Source organism: Camellia sinensis, chromosome 14 (genome assembly GCF_055761805.1).
Source record: "Camellia sinensis isolate YWXY chromosome 14, ASM5576180v1, whole genome shotgun sequence".
Taxonomy (NCBI): domain Eukaryota; kingdom Viridiplantae; phylum Streptophyta; class Magnoliopsida; order Ericales; family Theaceae; genus Camellia; species Camellia sinensis.
The window spans coordinates 33,478,534-33,498,039 of record NC_138974.1 but is presented as its reverse complement, the minus strand read 5'-3'; the positions used below and the strand labels follow the sequence as shown (position 1 = coordinate 33,498,039).

Genomic DNA, 19,506 nt, shown 5'->3' with positions numbered 1-19,506 from the left:
AATCTACTTTTTTTTTTTTTTTTATAAAAAACACATTTTATATGAAAATATTTTTTTACTAATAAAATAAACTATTTTAATAATTTTTTTATTTTTAACTAAAATATAAAATAAAAAAATAATATATTTAGAATGACCTTTAAATTTTTTTACAAAAAATTTATGCAAAAAAACTTTTTTATATAAGTTATGATCTTTTTAATTTTTAAAACTAAAACAACAATGATTCATCCCACTAAAAACATCACCACTAATAGCATTAATGCATTAAAAAAGTAAAAAAAAAAAAAAAAAAAAAACACACCTCCAAGACCAAAACATCACATCATTAATGGCGGGACCCACTGCCACCTAATTAGTGGGAGCACTAAGCTCCCAAGCATTTTTCAAACTAAAAATATTGCACACAGACCTAAGAGTGTCAATCAGATTCCAAAAAAGGATACACCATTGGCCAGCTTTAGATGAAAAATGCTTCACGTCAAAGACAAAAATACACCATTAGCCAGTTTTTTCAAACGTGCAGGTTTGCAACTCCTCCAAATATGGCTTTAATAGTATTTGCAGATTGCCAACATAAAAAGCCCCATTTAACTTCAGACCTCAAAAGATCTACAACATGAATGACTCGTCATTGTAATACATAGAATTAGACTAAATTCTGGTAGGAACAAAATTTCTTAGTAGTAAAATTGATTGAAAGAGAGATTCATACATGCCAAAGTTTTAATTAAGCACCAAAAAAACTGAACCATAACCCAAAAATAACAGAATAACTATATGAAGAAAGCTGCTGCGTAAGACCATTCTTCGCTTTTGCTTCCGGCATGCAATAACCACAAAATCCACATCTCATTTCTTCTTCCCAGCCTTTGCAGCATCTCCAGCCTTGGTCTGCACATTGTGTAACAATGAGAGAGAGAGTGAGAGAGATTGACCAGTGTACGTGTACCCAGAGGCCAAGATAAGCAATTTCCTTACCTTCTTTACACCACGGATCTTCTTGGTCCTGTTCTTCCTTTCCTTCAATTGCTTCCTTGACTTCTCCACCTTTGTGTCCAGGCCATTCTGCGAAGGAGAAATAGACATGAAATAAATACACTATAAAGAAAATGAAAAACTTTTCAAGATAAATTCCATATGCTCACTTTCTTACTCTTATCATGATAACAAAAGAATACATAGGAAACCTCAATATGACTCGATACTGCCATTTACTCACAAAAACAAACATATTCACTTGAGTGATTTTGCATAAAATCCATTCTTTATAGTTCATACTCAGAGCTTAACACAAGCATGCATACAGGATTGAGTATTTTGCATAAATACTTTCTAGATCCCAATTATTCCTTAAATGCAAATGTGTACCAAACTGATCAGGACCATTTGAACACTCAAACATCAAGGTTGAATTTCCAGACAAATAAAAATCATCTAACCAATATACAGGAATTCCCAAGCACAAGTAGTCAAGATCTCAATATCTTTAGAAATAATTTAGAAAATAAAGGACATAATGTATTGAGTTCTCTTAAAAAAGTTTATAAAGCCATTAGAGATGAATATGACTATTTGACCCATTTTAGCATTGCAGGTGGATCAAATAGTACACAGAACAATTGAAGTTTGCTTCTAAACATCACAATTTTGAACTCAAGATACATTTAAACATTTTAGAATTCAGGTGGATCAAAAATGTGCCATCATTAATCCTCTATGCAAATAAAGCTTATCATCTTATTCTCATGTTGTGATTGAATTCTTCACTGAATTCAAACATAATCAACGTTTTAATGAGAATTACTGTACTGCACTGCACTGCACTGGGTCAAATAAGAGAAGTAGAAAAAAATTCAACAGCATGATTGATACTAAAAGAGATACTGAATAAATGAATCTAAAACGAAACCCATACATACCGAAGCAACAGAACTTGCAGACAATAGCAGAGAGAATGTTCATTTCAGTGCAACTTAGGTGATGCAGATGCCCATTTAAATAGATAGCAATTGGTAGTACACAGGTGAAAACAAAAATAATACAAGAATAAGAAAAGATGAGAAATTACCCTGATGAGCCTGTATTTTGGCTCGTATTTCTTTGCATTCTCAACGGAATCATAAATCAAACCAAAACCAGTAGATTTGCCTCCTCCAAAATGGGTACGAAACTTAAAAACAAAGATGGCATTTGGGTCTTTCACCTCATACATCCTAGACAATTTTTCCTTCAGCTCCGCCTTCAATTAAAAAAAGAAAACCCACAAGGCAAAAATGTAGAACAGCCAATCAAAAAATAATATGTAGAACCAAACAAAGTAAATCTACCAGAAATAGAATACAACCTGAAAATGTGCATTAATAGGTAATGGCTATACAAGAACACATTAAATTAAATAAATAAACAACACCAGAATAACAATAGTTGATTAACACATTACACTTTCATAACTTAAGTAAACAAATGACCTCCCAGTAAAACAAACCCATGATTTTGTTTTTCAAGAATAATTGATCAACAATATAAAACGTTAAACTAGATCACTAATTTGTGAATAAACTACACATATACTGCAATAACAACATTATAGCAAACAAAATAAATAGAAAAACATGTTGTACAAACCATGAGCTGTTGGAGAGAAATCAAAAAAGGAGAAAGAACAAACCTTGGAAACATTTGGTCTTCCTGGATGTAGAACGTCAATGATCTGAATCCAATCAATTAAGACAAAACAAAAAAATGTGACAAGTAAATTAACAGCAAACAATAATCATCAATACATGAAAAGTGTAAGAAATTAAAACTGACAAATTGCTTCCTGGAGAGAAGCCGATTAGTCATGAACTTCCTCGTCCGTATGGTCACCGCCTTACTGTCCGCCATTATCCTACAAACAAGCTTCCCATTAAACCCTAGAAAGTGCACACACACATTTGTCTATGTATAGATATGCTTACAGAGAGAGAGAGAGAGAGTTACTCCGGTGAGGTTTCTCTCTTTCCTGCGCCTCCGTGCTCTGTTCTTTGATCTGCGAGGTCGCGTATCGGAGGAACCAGAGAGGGACTATAAACATTAGGGTTTCAGATTTTGGTACATGGACTATATATGTCCTGGCCGAACTAAAACCCTAGCCCAATCTCGGAAAAAGAAGGGTTGTGATTCTCTTTGGGCCGGACCGGGTTCAGCAATTCGCAGTAACTTTGAAACCATAAGCACAACTAGAAGGGCCAGTGATCCGGATTCTAAACTAAAATATCCGGCTTCCGGATGTCTGGCGACCGTTTCGGGTTCAATCCGGTTCACAAATTGGGTTGTTTGAGAATATCTCTAATGTTTACTCATTTATTTTATTAAGATCTTGTTTGAGAATAAATTATTTTAATAATTTTTTAAATTCTTATAAAAAAAATATGTAAAAAAAAATAGTGAGAATGATGCGATAAATTACAATGTCTTTTTGACTAAAATATTTAGGCTCCAAACAAAACTGAAATTTGAGTTGAAAATCTATTTGATATCGTGCGCTCCAACGGAAGATTTTGAACTTTCATCAGATCATCGATCGACCAAACAGATGTCCGACCAGTGTAAATTGCAAAGAAGTGAATGTCTGGACAACCGGCCGGTCGTTTAATGCTCTTACACTAACTACTATTTACAATAATTTGATTGAAGGTTCCAGACATTCTCAATTTAATGAAAAATTTTAGATATTCTCAATTTGATACCAAATTGATGACACTATTTTCATCAATTTTTCATCAAATTTAAATTTGATAAAAGAAAATGTGAAGCGTTAGAGATGGTTTGAAATGTCATCAAGTCACATTTTTTTTTTTTTTTTTTGAACAAGTCGTCAAGTCACATTTGTATCCAATATATATATATATATATATAGAGCAGAAATTTAAATTTAGAGGTTGTTTGTAATAATCTAAATAAATATTTTTGGATTTTTTATGAAAAAAAATGTACAGAAAAGTAGAGATATAATATGTACCAAATAAATACATTTTTTTATTTTATTTTAAATAAGTGTACTTTAAGGGATTGTAGACACCCCATTTTTGACCGTCCTCAAGACTTGGACGTCACCGTTGGAACACTCGGTGATCCTCTTTGTTTGTGTTTCGTCTTGGGTTCCCGAAAGTCTTGGCTGCGCGCCTTGCCTCAGGATCTCTCAACTCAACTGTTTCGTGTTTGGTTTTGGCACCAAACACTTGTGTTTTTGCCTTAAAGGGCGAGGAATGGCTTGTTGGCCATCCCCACTTTCCACCGGCCTTCCCCTAGCATCACCGGCTGTTTATGGGTGCCACCGGCCATGGTTTCTTAAAATCAATGGCCGGTCGGTACTATATTTGGCCGACCGGCACTTTGTTTTGCCGGTGACCTCTTTTGCTGGTCGGTGTGACTCCTTTGCACCCTTAAGGCATGGTGCATGCCAGCTGTGCCAGCTGGAATGCACCATCACTCCTTCCCGTGCAGTTTTTGGCTGGTGTGAACCTTTGACCCCCCCTTTTCTTCTAAAAGCTTGAACCCTTTGGCCAAGTTTCTTAGGGAAGCTTGGCCAGCTGTATTAGCTTCTCCAAGAAGCCAAGACTCCTTTGCACCATTTGCCAATTTCCTTTAGCTTCCTTGAGAAGCTTAAGTCATGGCCCTTTGCCTATATAAGCACTCACCCTCTCCCTTTGTTCAGGGTTAGAGCTTTTGAACCAAAAAACCAGAGCTTTTGTATCTATATATCTGATATATTATCCTCTCTCTCTATATCTCCCTCTCTCTCATCCTTAGGGTGTGTTTAGAAGCCTAAAAGTGCATTTTGACCTTACTTTTGCACTAAAACACACACCATTACACCTTGCTCCGAGATTGAGAGGCATTGAGGGTTGTTTGTTGAGGTTTTGGACTGATTTTGATCAGTAGAGAGTGGCTGGATCATCTGTTCTTCAAGGCTTCTTCAAGGGTGAGACACTTGCTTTAGTTTCCCCAATCTTGCACTAGTTTTCTACCTGTCTTGCATGTTGATTTAGGCTTTGTGTTTAACATGAAAAAGCCTTGTATTTTCCTGCTTAACATCTTTCATTAAGGGTGTTTTGGCATTGGGGGTCGAACTCCTCCCCTTAGGCCTCTTTTGGCTTATTTTGGTGCCCTTTTCTTTAAGCTTTGTTTACTTTGTTGTGTTGGTCTTCTCACCACTGAAATCCAGTGGATTTTCAGTGGTGAGGGAGTGATTTTGAAGTCCTGTGTAGGGGAGGGACACCCCTCTCCCCTTTGTCCTTCTTTTACCTTTGTTTTGGCTTAAAAGGGCAACATGCATGCTTGATTATTTTTGGTCCCATTTCAGAAGTTTTTTGGGTGTTTTGGGTCATATTATATCTCTGTCCAATGGTGGTTTGTTGGCCCTTAGCATGCATTTTATACTTGCTTTGTAATTCTCCATCTTGCCTAGAAGTGTGCTATGTGTTTAGCCTAGCATATCCTCTTGTTTTGACTTAACCTTGTGAAGTATTTGGCCATGTTTTGTCATGCTTAAAGTCTGTTGGCCACTGATTTTGTCATGTTTGGCATGCTTGACATAGTTGCTTTGCATTTTGGCTTGTAAGCCTTGGTTGTATGGGTCACCAACATGCTTAGCATAAGCTTGTTATCATCATTCGACATCATTTAATATCATGTTTCAATCCATATAATGTGATCTTACATTGTCATTTGTGTCTCATTCATTGCCTTGAAGTGTTGTAGTTTTGCGCCTTAAAGGGTGGTCATTGTGTATGCTACCATGCTTAAGCATTTGGGCTGCCATATCATGGGGCCGCGGGGACTCATTTCACATGTTAAAACCCTTTTTTTTTTGTTGCTTAGTTCATGCCATGAGTGGCCTTGTTAGTGGTAACAAAGTGCTCCACTCTGTGCCTTAGTCCTTGGGCCTATTGGCATGCTTGTTTGCATTGGGTGTTTGTCCACTTTTTTGGACATTTTTGGTCACTGTTTTGGCTGGGCTGAGGTCCCCCTCCCTCATTTTTTGTGGTTTGGATCCACCATCGCATGATCATGTTGCATAGGATTCATGTTACCTATGGTATCTTATTTGCACGATTGCATATTATTGGCTAAGTTGCATGTCATGTTTTAGGTCACACGTTTGAATGCATCGCATTACACCTTGCATGCCTAGCATTGTGCATTTGGCATGTTTGTTTACTTAGCCTCATGTTGCACAATTTGAATCACAAGTGCATACATGCATTACATTGTTTGGTTTGGGGTGTCAAACCAAACTTGAAGGATGAGGGGTGCTTGTACTTCGAGTGGCAAAACACACCTCAACCCTTGGTCACCGAGGCCCTTGACGTTGGCATGATAGGATCTTGGTCCTCATTTGTGTGTTGCATGCATTTTTACATTGAATTGCAACCTTGGCTCCTTAGGCTATCATGCATCAAATGCACGATTGATAGCCCGAGGGTTGAGGGCCATACTCCCTTGAGTCCGATACATGATTGGGAGAGTAGCCATGCATACACTTGCTTGAAATTCCATGCCATACACTGTCTGTCCTTGTTGCTGTCAAAAACCAGATTCTGCAGGGATTTTTGGCCGACCGGTAGTATAGAGTGCCGACCAGCCATTGGTTAATGGCCGATTACTTCATCAGAAGCCGATGGATATCTTCAATGGCCGGTGGACATTTCCTTTAGCCGATGGTGTTCCACAATGTTCAGGGGACCTGTCCCAGAACTTTGGCAATTTTCAGAGAAGCAAGGCAGTGTAAACCGAGGCGGCAGTGGTATGGTACGGACTTTCCGGACGAGACGGGTTCAAGCATGCATCATTCGCGCATCCCGAGGCGGGGGCTGTGGCTACCTTTCTTTTTGCATTCATTCTATTAATTAATTAGAAATTCTGTAAATAATTAATGCATTATTTATTCGGACTGTAATATTTATTCGGACCATCCGAGTGAGGGCAATTGTGTAATAAGTGTGCGTGAGTGTGTGTATGTCTTCCAACCCCACGTCTTTCTTCCCTTTTATTTACCCGCTTATGATGGTAGACTAGGGCATATTTAAATTAGCATACCTTATGCTATGCATGCGTGCATTCATGCATTTGTCTTGCATGCACCGGGCTCGGCGCATCATACTAACAACATTAGTATTTCAAATCTAACTTGAATACATGCTACCTGTGCATTTTCACATGTCATTCATAGACTAGCCGAGCCTACTCTAGTGACATTCCGTATGCGTTGCATTAGGCATTTAAACATGGACTTGGATCATACATTGATTGCTAACGAGTTCCTTGTTTTGGCACGGAGTACGATATAAGTATTTATGCTTTAGCATCCTTGCATGCGTGTGAGTGTTCCATTGATAGCATGATTACCATGAGGCTAGTTGCTTATGTGATATAATTGCCTTAATGCCTGCGGATGAAGGTTGGATTGTCTGAGTTGGAATAGCTCATTGAAATCCGTGTTTAAGCCTACTTACGAGTAGCAAATTCCAAAACATTTTTCAAAACAACGGATATGCAATGCTTATTTCCAAATTAGGCGATCTAGTCTATACTTTTGTGTTGTGCGCATAACATAGTAATTCTAGGCTAATAATCGGGATAAGAACACATAACATTTTCAAAAACGGATATCACGGTTAGTAAAGGCCGATCTTCGGATCGGGCGAGAGGGGGTGCTCATAGCTGACCTTCCCCAATCGTACCCTAGCTCCCGAGCCGAGGCAACTTTGGTGATGACGGACATGTGGCCTTTGGCACCGAGTCAGGGTTTCCTAAATTCCCCTATAAAAAATATTTAGGTGGCGACTCTGTATCTGGCAAAGCAGTCCATGTTTCGCACTTCTTTTCAAAATCTATTTCTCAAAACGATTTGCCGGATTTGGACTCTTTAGTTCAGATTTAGAACCGTGACACAAATCGAGTCCGAACTGTAGCGGGGTCCCTCGCGGACATGTTACAGGGATCTAAAATAAACTCTTAATATAGTACAATTTTTTTTTAAATAAATAATTGAAAGAAAAGTCTCAATTCATTGCACATCCAATCATAAATTGATCAATTAAATATATCAAAGTATAATAAAGTTCTCAAATTGAAAAGTGAAACCACATAACAAAAACGAGATAAAAAGCTTTCATAAAAGGAAGGAAAAATTAACCTTCATTTAAGAAAGAAACATGAAGATAAAACAATAAACATGCCAACCAAAAGTCATTATAACTTTCTACAAACTCTCATTCTTATTACAATCCATTTATATGTCGCAGTCCTCATCACGCAAAAATAAATCAAACTCTACTTGACTAAGGTAATACCCATGTAATGTAGATTTACTCATAAATTAGTGTATGATATTGGTCTATACACTACAAGAAATTAAGATTTTAAAGACAAAAATAATTTGTCTGCAAAAATTATACTTTTAAGGACAAAATGAAATAATTTAAAAATATATATATTTAATTATGTTATTACATTTTTTAGACAAATTTATTTGGTTGTAAAAAGATTAGTCACTTTTACCTACAATTTTAATTGGTCCCTAACAAACCCAAATCGTATATTATTTTATATCTTAATTTATGAACTCAATAGTTGGGACTATCAAAAACAAAAACAAAAAAAGCATCCAGGTTTCATCCCTCTCTCTCTCCCCCTTTCTCTCAAATCCCTAATTTCTTTTTCTCTCACAAATCGCCTCCAAGACCTGAGAAATTCATTCACCTCATTCCTCTTCTCACCGTCTTTTGCTTCCTCATCCTCTACCTCCCCTCTCATGATCCATCTCAAAAAGGTAAGTGGATTAGGCACTACTACTACTGTTCCTCCTCATTACGATATGCTTTTAATCTAGTGATTCTATGTTTTTTTATTCAGATTTGGCTCAGTTCAGTGGGATTTAATCGATTGTTGAAGTCTATAGGTATAATGCAGATTGCAATGCGTATTGCTTTGTGTTTTTTGGAAAAGTTTTTTTGGTGTTTTGTTATTGATTATTGAAGTTTCCCTGCTTTGTACTGTATAGATTCAACGGAGATTGACGATATCAGATGATTTTCGTATATCAAAAAAGGAGATATTTTAGCTATTTGGAGCCTCAAAAACTTGCAGGAGATCAGAAAACATGCTCCGTTGCCGCCCATCTCTCATCGATTCTCCGATTTCCCAACGACTCTCCGGTAGCGATTCCGATCAGGTACCATATATATACACATATATGTATATATCTGTATAATCGATTTGATATTTTAGCCCTCGGTTTCGTACATGATTTTGTATACATGTATAGATTCATGTGTTTGTTCAATCAATCTGTTTCAGTGAAGTGTTTATAGTAATCGTCAATAATTAAGCGTTTTTGGTTTTTAGGGTTCATAGTATAAGAAAATATCTAAATCGTGCATTTTTTAATCTTATCACATCATTATTAGCATTTTGTTATACAATGAATGTTGTCGTTATTAGAAGCAATCTCAAATTGTATTAGTTGATTAGTTTTTGTAATTTCTTAACAGGGTGATGAACATATATGGCTTCAACACTGCAAATAAATTATAATTAAGCAATAACGAGATCAATGAAAGATTGATGTGTGGTTTCAATTCTCTTCATTAATTTAAATTTCGAATAATCAATATAAGTGCACACAAGTATATATAAATAGAAATATAAATATAAGAACATGTATGTGCATATAGATACATACCTAAAGCCAAATTTGTAAAGAGAGAGCAGTATAAGATAAGTATTAACAATTACCGTTAACCACTTTGAATTGGGAAAATTCAAGTTAAGAAAAGTATAACAATTATTGTAAAGCACTTTGAATTGTGAAAATTCAAAAAATTTCAAATTTACACCAAGGCAAAACTCAGAGGTGACTATTTTAACTTCTTGTCAAAATAGTCATTAACATAATTGAAGTAATTTATAATAATCATAACTTTTTAGTACATTTTTAAATTTTTATTTTTGTAATATATATACTCACATTGATGACTGCTTTATATATTAGTAAGGATAAATTATAAATATATAAGAGAGCAATTATGAATTAATTTTTTTAGTTAATTCTGTTAAATAAAAAATTCTAACAATGAAGTATTTGTAATTTTTCAAACTACAGGGGGCAATTTGTACTTTAAGCAAACTTCAGGAGGTGTATTTGTAATTTACTCTATTACTCTCTCTTTCTCTCTCTCTCTCTCTCTCTCTCTCTATATATATATATATATACATATATATATGGAATTAGATGATCCCTAATTGGAATATGTAATTAGACGGTTTAGTCTAGTCAACTGTGAGTTCATTTCAAGTCTGTCTTAATATGGTCTGATCTAATCCTGATTTGTTTGATTTGATTATATTTGTGTTATTTGGAAATGTAGATGCCAATTCGATTGATTGCACTGTTATATTTACTTTGATTCGCTTGTTTTATTAGAGTTGAAAATTCTAGCATCATACTTCCTATTTTTAGTATATCCTATTTTTTAAGCTTTTACCTCTTCTCTCTCTCTCTCTCTCTCTCTCTCTCTCTCTCTCTCTCTTCTTTAGTTCTTTTGCACCATGGAAGAAGTTGGATGCAACTTCACAATAAAAGGTCACCTCAATACATTGATAGGTTGAGGGAATTTATCTTGTTTGCTCATGATCATATGAAACCAGGGGCAGATAAGATTTGGTGTCCATGTTATAGATGCAACAACATATTCAAAAAATCATAGAGAAAGTTGAAATTCATTTGTATGCATATAGGGTGGTGTCACGACCCAAACCTGCCCCTGTAGGTTTAGCATCGTAACCGGCCAGTAATCCGTGGATTACCGAAGGCCTCTGAACAGATTAACAAATAGTAAGGGGCTGCGAAAGCAATTATACAAAATAGACAAGGTCCAATGAGCTGTGATAACATACATGGGACATAACATCTCAAAACTTATATATATACATAAGCATGCCAGTCAAGGACATCAATATTTACAAAATATTTACATAAGTGAACTTGCCAAGACCTGACTTTACAAAGTAGTCACAGAGACTAGCATAAGCACAAAAACAACCATGGAAATAGACTTCAATCGGGACCTCCTCAGGAGGCACAACGGTTGGCTAACAAAAACAGAAACGAAGGCTGTCAACTCTGGCCCTGGTCACACGCCGACTCACCTACATAAATAATATAAATTGTGAGCGAAAGCCCAGTGAACAATAACAGAGTAAAGGGGTTTCAATGAATGAGTCCGCAAAGATTCAGAAATCATAATTCAGTTTCATATCAAAATCATAATTTGTCCAGATCATATAAAGACAGAAATCATAAGTCATGCGCAAGCATACGTGATACATCCATTAGCATTAGCATTAACAGAACAGAACAGAACGTATATACGTGAGGTTAAGAATAACCAGTTCCATAAACGAACCTCCGGATCTGGGAAACAGAACAGAACATAAATATGATGAGCCCCCGTGACGGGGCCTCTGGTACGGGTAACAGAGTGCTAACAGATTAAGTTCCATAAAGGAACCTCCAATACCGGGTAACAGCCAACGGATATCACATGATGCTAAGGATGTCACAAATACATATCAGAAATTGGATAATCATTCATTGAACAGAACATATCATTTCAGAAAACAGAGAAAATAAATACAGTTGAACATAACTTTACTAAGTTATTACTCACAGTTGGCCTTGAGACAGACAGACGGAGCAGATTGGTTAACAGTGTATGGCGCGTGACCTACAGAACACATAACAGATACACACTTGAAACATACTTTCGAATTGAACACAACCTGTTTCGTTTGCTCTTAGTGTGTTTCTAACCTTCAATCCTCATTATGGAGTCTTAAACATGGCCTAGGAATGCCTAGGATGGAATGAGGATGCAAGAATGCATTGGAAAACATTTCATAAAATTTGCTGAAATAAGGTCCACGCTCGAGCGTGGCTTTTCCTGCTCGAGCGGACATGCAGATGTCGAAGCTCCGCTCGAGCGTGGACTTCCCCACTCGAGCGGACTGTAAAATTTGACAAAAGTGCTGGATGCAAGATTTTCACGCTTGACGAGCTTTCGACCTACGCTCGAGCGTGAGACTCAGAGTCTCGCTCGAGCGTGGGTTCCCCCGCTCGAGCGGGCTGCAAAACACACAAACTTCTGAGTATACGCATTTCACGCTCGAGCGTAACTCTCGCCGCTCGAGCGGAATACATGTACTCAGGGTTCACGCTCGAGCATGAAAGTCCCCGCTCGAGCGTGGGTCAAATTTTTGAAAAATCCAGATTGACCTCCAAACATGAAATTCAACATTCAACCATCCAAAACTCATTTTTCTAGGCCAAAACTTTGGAAAACACTTGGTAACCCATAAAATAACATGTTAAAAGCATCATTTCAAGAAATCATGGTCCAAGAGCAAACCAATTAGGCACAAACTCAACTTAAACTTTATAGATGATCCAAAACATGACATGCATGTGCATTTTTGAGCTAAGGCTCTCCAAAACATGATCAAATGCTAACAAACAACATTAGAATGAAATCAACACATGCATGAAGAAATTCTTGAAACTCATCCTTCAAAATGCTATGAAACATGCATGCATGCATGAATTAATCCTCAATTCAACATTTTAACCCAATTCCTAGCTTTAGACACTAATTAACCATGAACCCTGAAAGAAACAATTCAAATTCAAGTTTAAGGGGATGAAATCTCTACCTTAGGTCTTGAATTCTAGGTGTAGGAGCTCAAATATGCAATTCTTCTTTAATTTCTTCTAAGTCTCCAAGCTAAATCTCTTATTGAACTCAAATTCTTCTACTCTCCTTCTCTCTCTCGAATTGGTCTAAGAAAGAATGAAGGAATGATGCAAAAAGATATAAAATCTGTTAATGGCCTAAAGTGCCCACTAGTGGCAAAGATGCAATTAATTCAAGTTGATGTAATTTAACTTTATTTAATCATACCAAATCAAATTTAAATTAAATCTAACATAAAATCATATAAATTCTAATTAACACATAACATTAATCAATTTCGGAATCGGGCGCCAATAAGGCTTTCAATTCGCAGTTCAAAGTCAAAACATGAACAGATCATTTTACACCGAACAGATAGAACACAAAAATCAAACAACACACATGCAAATTAATTCCAAATTCCTCCTAATCTACTGTTAGGCATAATTAAGTGCGAATTAACATTAATCAGAGGTCGGGGTTATTACAGTCTTCCCTCCTTAAAAGAGATTGGTCCTTCAAACTCGAATTACATTCATTCCGGGACAACATTGGGTCTAATTGGAATAAATCTGGATATCTCTTCATCATGTCTTCCTCGGTTTCCCAGGCTGCATAAGTTCCTCCATGGTTTTGCCAATCAACTTTTACCAACGGTATTTCTTTATTTCTCAATCTTTTGATCCTCTGATTCACAATCTGGATAGGTCTTTCCTCGTAGGTGTAATCATCTTTCAAAAGCACATGTGTTGGCTCAATGACGTGGAGTGGATCTCTCAAATATTCTCGAAGCATCGACACATGAAATACATTGTGCATATGCTCCATTACCGGTGGTAGAGCTACCCAATACGATACTGGATTGATCTTTTCAAGGATTTCATAAGGTCCAACGTACCTTGGCACCAACTTGCCCTTAACACCAAACCGAATTTGGCCCTTCATCGGGGTCACTTTAATGAACACATGGTCCCCAACTTCGTATTCCCTATCTCTTCTTTGAACATCAGCGTAGCTCTTCTGCCGACTCTGTGTAGTTTTCAGACGTTGCTAGATTAGTTTCACTTTCTCGGTTGTTTCTTGCACAAGTTTCGGTCCCAACAAAGGTCGATCACCTACTTCAGCCCAACATATCGGAGAACAACATTTTCTTCCATACAAAGCCTCGTAAGGTGCCATTTCAATGCTTGAATGGTAACTGTTGTTGTACACAAATTCAACTAATGGCAAATAAGTCTCCCAATTCCCTTGGAAGTCTAACACACACATTCTGAGCATATCCTCTAGAGTCTGATTAATTCGTTTAGTTTGTCCATCTGTCTGTGGGTGGTAGGCACTACTCACTCTCAGTTTAGTCCCCAAAGCCTGTTACAAACTCTACCAAAATCTCGATACAAACTTTGAGTCCCTGTCAGACACAATAGATACTGGCACTCCATGTAATCTCACAATTTCAGTCATATAGATCTTGGCCAATTTGTCAGCATTATAAATAGTTTTGACAGGCAGAAAATGGGCAGATTTAGTTAAATGTTCAACTATAACCCAGATAGAGTCCATACCTCGAGAAGAACGAGGCAATCCCACTATGAAGTCCATGGTAATGTGCTCTCATTTCCATTCCAGTATTGGGAGTGGTTGTAGCAAATCAAATTAGTGGGTCGTTGATGTTCAGCTTTAACCTGTTGGCAATGTAGGTATCCAGCCACAAAGTCTGCAATACTCTTTTTCATTCCAGGCCACCAAAAATTCTGTTTCAAATTATGATACATTTTCGTGTTCCCCGGATGCATAGCAAACTTACTACTGTGAGCTTTGGTCATAACACGTTTTCTCAAATCACCACAATCGGGTACACAAAGACGGTTCTGAAATTTCAGCACATCCTTCTCAAACACAAATCCTGGCCTCGGCTTTGAATCAAATTCCTCCGTGATCTTTTTCAAGTAGTCATCTTCGCACTATTTCTGTTTGATCTCGTCAAGAATTGTAGGTTGAGCGGCAATAGCAGTTAACAGCCCATATTGTTTTAGGTCATTCAGTAATTTTTTTCGATTGGGCAGCAAACATAACAAATTTGCACTGGATTTTCGGCTCAAGGCATCTGCTACGGTATTAGCTTTCCCTGGATGATATAGGATCTGCAAGTCATAATCATTGATTAGTTCTAACCATCGCCTCTACCTTATGTTCAATTCCTTTTTGGTGAAGAAATATTTCAAGCTCTTATGGTCCGTATACACCTCATAAGTTACCCCATACAAATAGTGACGTCATATTTTCAAAGCAAACACCACGGCTGCTAATTCAAGACCATGTGTTAGATAATTCTTTTCATGAGGTCGGAGTTGTCTAGAAGCATAGGCAATCACCTTTCTGTTTTGCATTAGCACACATCCCAAGCCTTTGTAGGAAGCATCACTGTAAACTTGAAACCAATCAATACCATTAGGCAAGGTTAAAATTGGTGCAGTCACTAACCTGGTTTTCAGTTCTTGGAAGGCTGCCTCTCTTTGTTCGTTCCAGTTAAATGGCATATTTTTCTGAGTTAACTGGGTCAATGGCATAGAAAGCTTGGAAAAGTCTTTCACAAATCTCCTGTAGTAACCTGCAAGTCCCAGAAAACTTCTAATCTCTGTCACATTTGTTGGTCTAGGCCAATCCACAATAGCTTCGATTTTCTGAGGGTCAATGGAAACACCATTTTTGTTGATTACATGGCCCAAAAATGCTATGCTGTCAAGCCAGAATTCACACTTGGACAATTTAGCATATAATTTCTTTTCTCTCAAAATCTGCAAAGTAGTTTTGAGATGGTTCTCATGTTCTTCCCTGTCTTTGAAATAAATCAAAATGTCATCGATAAACACAACAATAAATTCATCTAGAAATGATTTAAACACTCTGTTCATAAGATCCATGAAAGCAGCAGGTGCATTGGTCATCCCAAACGGCATTACTAAAAATTCATAATGTCCATATCTAGTTCGGAATGCAGTTTTCTCTATGTCCTCGGCTCTAACCTTTAATTGATGATACCCGGACCTGAGGTTAATTTTGGAAAATATTTGGGCTCCCTGAAATTGATCAAATAAGTCATCTATTCGGGGCAGAGGATATTTGTTCTTGATAGTTACTTTGTTCAATTCCCGGTAGTCTATACATAGCCTCAAAGACCCATCTTTCTTTTTGACAAATAGGACCGGAGCACCCCATGGTGAAGTGCTCGGACGGATAAATTTCTTATTCAACAGCTCCTACACTTGGGTTTTCAATTCTTTCAATTCTGAGGTAGACATTCTATAGGGAGTCTTGGAAATAAGTTGTGTCCCCAGAAACACCTCAACAGTGAATTCAATTTCCCTATCAACTAAGTCCCCAGGTAAGTCATTTGGAAACACATCGGGAAATTCACAAGCAACATGGATAGTTTCTACATTAGTACTGTCAAATGGTGCAGTCAGTATACAACACAAGTAACCCCTACATCCCTTCCTAAACAGTTTCACAGCTTTCATAGCAGAAATCAGATATGGGGGAGGGACTACCCCATCTCCAGTAAAAATAAATTCAGGCATACCCGGTGGTCTAAACACAACAGATTTACATGCACAGTCAATAGTAGCACAATATTTAGTTAACCAGTCTATTCCCAAAATACAGTCAAAATGACTAATGTTCAAGGGTAATAAGTCAACATATAACATTATATCGCCAATCATAATATCACATGCTGGATAAACATGAGCACACATCATAGAATCCCCAGATGGTGTAGACACGGATAACACGTATGTTATAAGTTCTAATGGTCTAGTCAATTTTTGAGAGAAAGCATGTGATACAAAGGAATGTGTAGAACCAGAATCTATCAGTACACACGCATTTTGAGAACATATAGGGAGTGTACCTGACACCACAGTATAGGTCTTTGGTACATCGCTGGGCACTAAGGCGAACACTCGACCATGTCTCAGGGGTTTTTTCCCAGTATTGGCCTTTGCATTTGTTTTGGCCACAGAGACGGATCCAGTTGAACTTGCTGCGGGACGGTTAGTAGTCTTAGACCTGAGTGGGCAATCTTTCACTACATGACCTGCCTGGCCGCATCGGAAACAAGCACCGGACACTCGGTAGCACACACCCCTGTGCCTTTTACCATAATCAGCACAGACTAGAATAGACCCACCACTCTAGCTCGAGCTGCTTATAGACCCCGTATTCTGCTTCTTACTGACAAAAGACCGGCCCCTTTTAAAACTAAACCCAGACCTTTTTCCTCTCCGATCATTTGTTGTAGCTACTGGGGCTTGACTTTGTTTCATGGCGGCTATGGTGGCTTCCGCCATTAAGTATCTGTCTAAAACTTCCACATAAGTAAGCAATATCAATACGCTTACCCGATCAAACACTTCCAAATCCAGTCCACCTTCAAACTTTCGTGCTTTCTTGTAATCAGTTTCCACCATATGTGGAGCAAACCGTGCCAGTTCGGTGAATTTAGCTTCATACTCTGCCACAGACATTCTTCCCTGCTTGAGTTCCTGAAATTCAGACACTTTTCGATCCCTGAAACATTGGGGAAAATATTTATCATAAAAGACCGCATTAAACTGTGCCCACGTCATATTCCCATTGCCACTTTGAATTAGTAACCACCACCTTCGAGCTTCATCTTTCAAAGTATAGGTGGCTAGGAGGACTTTCTGAACTTTAGAACAAGGTAATACTTCATACAGCTTCTCCATTTCAAGCAACCACGTCTTTGCTTTCAACGGTTCAATTCCACCATAGAATGTCGGCGGTTTCATTTTCATGAATTTCTGTGTCAAGTTGATGATGTCATTATTATTTGCCTCGACTTGTGCCCGTGGAGGCAGAGGGGGTAAAGGTTGTTACCTTTGCTGTTGTGTCAAGGTTTCAGTCAATGCTGTAAGCACCTGTTCCATTCGGCCAATGCGAGCCTCTGAAGATTCACTTACATCACTTCCCCTTGCATTCTCCATCTTACTATACAGACATCAAATGATAATAAACACAGGCATAATCTTATTCGTTCCCTTTAATTCATTTGTTCAAATTTACATTCAGTTTTCATGTTCATTTAGATTACCACACACTCACACATGCAGATAGAATGCCCCTAATTCTTACTAGGACATCCTAAGCTCATACGGACCTATGTGTGCGGTAGAACACGTGCTCTGATACGACTCTGTCACGATCCAAACCGGCCCCTGTAGGTTTAGCATCGTAACCGGCCAGTAATCCGTGGATTACCGAAGGCCTCTGAACAGATTAGCAAATAGTAAGGGGCTGCGGAAGCAGTTATACAAAATAAATAAGGTCCAATAAGCTGTGATAACATACATAGGACAGAACGTTTCTAAACTTATATATATACATAAGCATGCCAGTCAAGGACACCAATATTTACAAAATATTTACATAAGTGAACTTCCCAAGACCTGACTTTACAAAGTAGTCACAGAGACTAGCATAAGCACAAAAACAACCATGGAAATAGACTTCAATCGGGACCTCCTCAGGAGGCACAACGGTTGGCTAACAAAAACAGAAACGAAGGCTGTCAACTCTGGCCCTGGTCACACGCCGATTCACCTACATAAATAATATAAATTGTGAGCGAAAGCCCAGTGAACAATAACAGAGTAAAGGGGTTTCAATGAATGAGTCCGCAAAGATTCAGAAATCATAATTCAGTTTCATATCAAAATCATAATTTGTCCAGGTCATATAAAGACAGAAATCATAAGTCATGCGCAAGAATACGTGATACATCCATTAGCATTAACAGAACAGAACAGAACGTATACATGTGAGGTTAAGAATAACCAGTTCCATAAAGGAATCTCCGGATCTGGGTAACAGAACAGAACATAAATATGATGAGCCCCCGTGACGGGGCCTCCGGTACGGGTAACAGAGTGCTAACAGATTAAGTTCCATAAAGGAACCTCCGATACCGGGTAACAGCCAACAGATATCACATGATGCTAAGGATGTCACAAATACATATCAGAAATTGGACCATCATTTATTGAACATAACATATCATTTCAGAAAACAGATCTCATTTTATCACACAGAAAATAAATACAGTTGAACATAACTTTACTAAGTTATTACTCACAGTTGGCCTTGAGACAGACAGACGAAGCAGATTGGTTAACAGTGTATGGCGCGTGACCTACAGAACACATAACAGATACACACTTGAAACATACTTTCGAATTGAACACAACCTGTTTCGTTTGCTCTTAGTGTGTTTCTAACCTTCAATCCTCATTATGGAGTCTTAAACATGGCCTATAGGATGGAATGAGGATGCAAGAATGCATTGGAAAACATTTTATAAAATTTGTTGAAATAAGGTCCACGCTCGAGCGGACATGCAGATGTCGAAGCTCTGCTCGAGCGTGGACTTCCCCGCTCGAGCGGACTGTAAAATTTGACAAAAGTGCTGGATGCAAGATTTTCACGCTCGACGAGCGCTCGACCTACGCTCGAGCGAGACTAGCGTGAGACTTAGAGTCTCGCTCGAGCGTGGGTTCCCCCGCTCGAGTGGACTACAAAACACACAAACTTCTGGGTATATGCATTTCACGCTCGAGTGTAACTCTCGCCGCTCGAGCGGAATACATGTACTCAGAGTTCACGCTCGAGCGTGAAAGTCCCCGCTCGAGCGTGGGTCAAATTTTTGGAA

At 37.9% G+C, this 19,506-nt stretch overlaps 1 protein-coding gene across 3 annotated transcripts; it reads right to left on the bottom strand.

Annotated features, from left to right (window-relative positions):
• Positions 1 to 662: 662 nt before the first annotated feature.
• On the bottom strand, positions 663 to 3,314 carry LOC145789027 (small ribosomal subunit protein eS24z-like). Of its 3 annotated transcripts, none has more exons than XM_082906245.1 (6): positions 2,986 to 3,314; positions 2,815 to 2,893; positions 2,672 to 2,713; positions 2,072 to 2,242; positions 982 to 1,068; positions 663 to 894 (listed from the first exon to the last, which is right to left on the bottom strand). In XM_082906245.1, the coding sequence occupies exons 2-6, from the start codon at positions 2,887 to 2,889 to the stop codon at positions 853 to 855; spliced, it is 417 nt and encodes a 138-aa protein (XP_082762371.1). In that variant the 5' UTR covers positions 2,890 to 2,893; positions 2,986 to 3,314; the 3' UTR covers positions 663 to 852. The 3 variants fall into 3 exon arrangements, with proteins under 3 accessions (XP_082762371.1, XP_082762372.1, XP_082762373.1); XM_082906246.1 differs by having other exon boundaries at positions 2,964 to 3,183; XM_082906247.1 differs by having other exon boundaries at positions 2,972 to 3,003.
• Positions 3,315 to 19,506: the final 16,192 nt, after the last annotated feature.